Below are 6000 nucleotides of genomic sequence, written 5' to 3' on the forward strand. Positions count from 1 at the left end.
AATGAATTTTGATTTAATGAGTATATATTTAATGTGCTGTTGATTCTTTCATAAATGTATTCACATCGGCAGAAGTAAAGCCAATTATAGTCCAGTAGGCCCAATTACAGCTCAGCCCCTACATCCTGTAATAACACACTTTAAGTCTCGTTGCTTGCTCACGTGGAGGCTTGGCAACAATAACAGATGTTCCAGAACATCTAGCTTAAAATTGCTGTCAGATATAAATGTGTTAAAGATACGTGTTCATCCATCAGGTAGCAGGATACCAGCCACTTCAGTAGGTACACCAGCTCCAACACTTATTAATCTCCCAATCATATGACAGCAGTGCATTCAGACATGGAGATATCAAGAAAACCTGCTGAAATTCAAACTGAGACACTGGCAAGAAAAAGGTGGTTTAAGTAAATTTGAATGTGACATGGTTGTTGGTCTAGACTGAGCTTTTCAGAAACTCAGACTTTGCTATACAACCTTCTCTAGTGAGAACAGCTTTATTAGAAAAAGAGAAAATATCCAGCGAGTGGCAGTTTTCGTGGAGAATATGCCTTGTTGACATCAGAGGTCTGAGGAGAATGGCAGACTTTGGTTGTAACCACTCACTACGACCAAAGTACACAGAAGAACATTTCTGAATGCATAACAGGTCAAACCTTGAAGCAGATGGGCTTCAGCAGCAGACGATCACACAGGCCTCCACTCCTGTCAGCAAAGAACAGGAAACTGTGGCTGCAATTCACACAGGCTCAACAAATCCATCCTACCTTTTATCAACTGTAAGCAGGTGTGGAGGTTATTTTCTTTACACTCTACGCTTTAGATCACTCAACTGAGCATCGTTTAAATGCCACAGCTAACTGAGTATTGTTACTGACCTCTCCATCCCTTTATGGAGGGAGACTCAAACATACTCAAACAGGAGTAAATAGGAATGCATTAGCTGGCTTTTATTGTGTATGTATTAATATACATGCAGTATAGTATTTATCACTGTGTGTATGTGACAACCTTCACTGCCATGACGGAACATATCATCCAGTTCCAAACTTGCAGTTAATTTATTATTATTATTATTTTAGTACAAGGATACATCGTTAAAGAATATGTTATTTTTTCATTCGATTTCTTGACAAGAAAAATAGTAAATAACACCACATCAGCTTTTCTTAAAATGCCCTTCAGCCAGGTTAGTTAATGGATGGCACAGCCTTCGCAGCTTATTTAAATGTAAATAATTTATTTTAAAGCTTACTTAAGCTTTCAGGTTCACAAACTATGACCCTGAGAAATTAGAAGCACCAAATGAAGTAGTGTTGTGACATTTTCTGATTTTAATGTATATGACAAACTCTACAATAAAGTTATTTTATTGTAACCCAAATATTTGTCAGTTTTAAATGAATCCAGACATTAACCTTAAACATAATATTGATGAGAAGAATGAATTTCCATTTGAGGGTATAATTCAATAAACTTTGTAACACATTATTGTAACTGGAACATATCCATTTTACAGTAAATTTGGCTTGTCAAATCATATAATCACATTGATACTGTAATCATCACAATATATTTAATAATCTAGAATAAATTAAATCATATTGTTGTGAAATGAAAACAATATGATGCTTTTATAAAGTGTTATAGATGCATAAATGTTTAAAAAAAGGGTATTTTTGGTTAGTGTTCAGGTGTTAGGCAACATGATAACATAATAAATGATATAGAGAAGAACCTTTATGGGTTTAAGTTGTATCTGTATGCCAACTTTGGTTGTTCAACTTCTGTTCACATTTACAGACAAACCAAGACATTGAGATTTTGTGTATTATAGTAAAATTCTACTTTTAATTAAGTATTTTAATATAGCTACCTAATTTAAACAAATTCACTCATTTTTTTTCATCTATTAATCTATAAATGCTTTTTTCATCTATTAATTACTGTAGAGAGGGCGACTTCATACTTCTTTAACTCAGAGTATCACTCTGAACACATATCTTTATTTACGCAGCCCATTGCACTCTTGGTGTCACAGCTCCCAAAAAGAGCAAGCTGAGCACAATATTGCATGTTGTGGGGATGCACTTGCGAAGATATTTTGTTAGTGGAAAAAAACAACACAACGTCTTGTGTTTTGGACAAACCAAATGCATTAAGGACTGGATAATTTAATGTAATTATGCAAGCATTTCTTTCTTTTCTTTGATGTCACTGATTTGACTTTTTCTCTCTCTACATTTATGTATTTTTAGAAGTCAGTGACAACCTGTTTTCTTGTTCAGTTTGCTGGACGGACGTATTACAATTAATACCAGCATCCTGTTAAATACTGGCTTTGCTCCAGTAGCTGTGTCTGGCAGATGACAAGTCATAAAAGCACTCAAAATAATCCAACTGGTTTGTTTATAAGTAGAAGTATTGTTGGAGAATTCCATCCAATGTCTGCTGTGCTCAAGGAAAAAGAAGTTGTTTTGCTGCCAAGTTTTGTTCTGGACAAACTTAATCTTTACTTAAAATCTACTCAGGGTTCCTTGTGGCAGCAATGTGTTGGTAGGACTGTGGCGGCAGCACACTGAGTGCCTGTCTTGAATAATGAGCTCTATCTAATAAACAGACTGTTGGAGACTGTGTTGACATAAAGCACAGTAGGAGCCCTGCCATGGCCACAGGCAGGCCAGCTCACCCTGTGGCATTACAGCAAGAGCTCATTTTCAGCTTTTCAGCGATGGGAACCAGTTGCTGTCATCCATGACACAGTGTTACTGCTGTTGGTTTAAAAAAACATGGTGTGGGAATGTTATGAATGTGTGTGTGTGTGTGTGTGTGTGTGTGTGTGTGTGTGTGTGTGTGTGTGTGTGTGTGTGTGTGTGTGGGGCTTGGTTTACAGAAAGTGTAGTCCAATGTGTTTCACGGTTGCCTGCCTAGATAAAGGATGTGTGCTGGTGAGCCTGGGTTGTGTCATAGCTGCCTAAAATGTAATGATGAGTGTTCAGAATGCTAACTTCATGTGTTTCGAGCGCGGCTTGTGAGAACTTCATGTTCAAGTGTGCGTATAGCTGAGTGAATGGGGTGTAGGGGACCTTATGCCAATCCATTTAAACTGCGCTCTTGTGTAACTGCATGCAGATTCGCTGCCTTCTGCACCCCTCTTCTGCCTTTTCTCTCTCTTTGTTGAGAAAACACAAACACACACACACACTTTATGCTGCGAGAAGTGCTGGCTATGAAAAGAACAGTTTGATGAGGAAAATTTTAACTGATATGGAAGCATCAGTCATACTCCAGCTGGGAGCCTGCGAGCTGTAACACAAGCCAAATGAAACCAAATGCACTGCTGTTTATTTAGCCAATTGTACGCTCACTAATGTGATGTAATGTGAAGTTTTTGGACAAAGTCTTGAAATACTTGATTATGCCTATGAGGACGACTGCATGGGATTAATGGACCGATGACTTGCACCACTGTATTTGTATTGTACTCAGTAGTGTCTTTTGCCGTTTTAACATTGTCTTCATATTATTTAGTTTATACAGCTGTGTGTGCGTGTTTTTGGAGGCTACGTTCTAATATGCTTTTCTCTGGCTCTTTCAGACAATCCCAGCCAAGTCTCCAGAGTTCTAGTTGCAATAGAGACCTTAGATCTGAATGACAATGCACCTGAGCTGGACAGGCAGTACAACACAGCCATGTGTGACTCCTCCTCCATCGGACAGGTCAGTATGTGTTTAAACTACTTGAGGTCTTTATTTCCATTCCATTCCAGTGTATATAAAATGTTCATTTTAAAGACATGGAAAGACACTAAAACACATGTTAAGGAAACAAGCCGGGTTATTACTGGAACTACATTCTGGCACTACACATTTCTCAGTTTAGGTACTTGGACTGCCAGCAGTGCTAAAGACTGTAATTTTTCAAGAAGATGTGAAAAGACTTTAAGTGATGACTACACAGCAGCAGCAGCAGCTGTGTTGTCTTTTTGTCTACATGTGTGGCGCTCGTGGTTTTTCGAGGTGTCAGAGCCCAACACACAATCGCTGCAGTTGCATGGGTAAAAGCTTACAAATAGAGTGGCAGGGGTATAACGCAATCAGAATGTAAAAGCCAGAGTAGACATCTGGACTGACTGAAAAAGAAGCTGTTCTGTCAGACATGCAAAATGCATGACTGAAAACGCTTTTTAGACACACTGCTAATACTATAGTCTCACGTTTCAGTCAAATTCGACATATCGTTAGTTTGAATAAAGTCACATAACTGATCACATGGTTACAGTCACTAACCAGTGGCCATTGGTTTGTGGCCAAACTGCTAGCGTTATTAACCTTAAGAAGCTAACATTTTCAGCATATTCATTGTTTTCACCTTTTTATTTTATATTAAGATAAGATAAGATAAGATAAGACTGACTTTTTTATGTATACATATGAGCAGAAGCTTCAAAACCAGTTTTATCTGAAGCCTGAGAAGCTGTGGCTGGATGAACTTTAATCATCCAAAAATCAAACAATATTGATAATCAATGTAATAATTGATAATAATAAATAATGCTTACTTTACATACATATTTTAGAAGTTACAGTTTTTAGGTTTGCATTCAAAGCCCCAAATTTCATACCATAAACACAAAACCTGGTTAGTTAGCTTCCCATTAAATAACTATCTTGACAATGTGTCACTTAGCTCGATTGCTACACTATTTCAGTAAATGTTAATGTTACCTCTTCTTTATATTGGCTGAGCCATACAGCCCACCACACGCCACATTTTGCACTAATTATACACATATTCAGAATAAATTAGTGTTACTATGTCATATGCAAAACATATGCAAACTTTGTATTTAATGTTCATGTACAGTCATATAATTACAACACAAACAGTCGACGAGTATTCAGCTTGGAGCATATAGAGTGTGGCAGAACAAAGCTGTGTCCCTTCAGATATGGCCACATGCAGCTACAGCATACTCATTCACCATGGAGCCAGGTGAATCCTCCATGGCCTGTTATCAGAACGCAGCAGTTATTTGCATTGTAATTAAACTCGAGCCTCCTCTCAGGCTGCCTCCCTCCTTCCTGCTTTATTTGTGTTCTTGTCTGTTTCTCTGCATCATGTTTTTCTCACTCGATCCTATCTCAATTATAGAAATCATCCCTTTGCTCTTCAGCCTCCCCTTGGAAACCCTGCTTAGCTCTCCTTTCTTTGCCTCCATATTCCGTTTTCCATGCTGGCTCTGTCACTATCATTTTGGTGTCGTGGCCCATCTGTTGTGTGTGTTTTTTGTTTTTTTTTTGTTTCCACTGGTGCTTTCATTGCTCTGCTCATGCCTTTGTTGTGTCACCACGAAATCTGTGATTCTATGGCAACGACGTCGATTTGTTTTTGCCTGTGATGTTCATGTTTGTGCATGCTGCAATTTGAGTGAGCGGCACGCAGTTCATAAAAGAAAGGCTATGATGTCTTCCCAGTGTGTTTGGGATAGTATATGCACATCTCTGTATGACACACCATTAGGCAAAGCCTGTTTGAATATTCACCCACAGCATCGGATAACATAATGCAACTGTTCTTAGCAAATCTTCTCAAGGCCTACAGACATCGACTAACTCAAAGAGCACGCTGCACCCTTCATCCCCGCATTGAGTCTAGTATCGAGCACTCGAAAGCGTTCCTGAAAGAGCGCCCTGCATAATGACGAACAGAGAGTTTCATTAAAAAGAAATTACCCATCAGCTCAGTCTGCGGGAGATTTCTTTAAGATTAATTTAGTTAAGATTGCCAATGAGGACTTGCGTAGATGCCTTTACAACACCGAAAGCTGCACGGCACTGTATTTACAAAAAAGGGGATTCACACACACACACACACACACACACACACACACACACACACGCACACACACACACACACACACACACACACACGGTTATATTTTTGGTGTGAGTATCAAACACAGTTCACTTATGTCACTATGCTAATTGTTTGACTTG

The 6000-nt window shown here is 38.6% G+C and overlaps 1 protein-coding gene across 1 annotated transcript in view; it reads left to right on the forward strand.

Annotated features, from left to right (window-relative positions):
• The window catches only part of cdh24b (cadherin 24, type 2b), a 155740-nt gene that overhangs the window by 138394 nt on the left and 11346 nt on the right, over positions 1–6000 (forward strand). Inside the window, exon 9 of the mRNA XM_005740228.1 lies at positions 3599–3720. Within this exon, the coding sequence (XP_005740285.1) occupies positions 3599–3720 (122 nt within the window). The remainder of the gene's footprint in view (positions 1–3598; positions 3721–6000) is intronic.

The sequence above is a fragment of the Pundamilia nyererei genome, unplaced genomic scaffold, assembly GCF_000239375.1.
Source record: "Pundamilia nyererei isolate P.nyererei 1_Seehausen unplaced genomic scaffold, PunNye1.0 scaffold00098, whole genome shotgun sequence".
NCBI lineage: Eukaryota > Metazoa > Chordata > Actinopteri > Cichliformes > Cichlidae > Pundamilia > Pundamilia nyererei.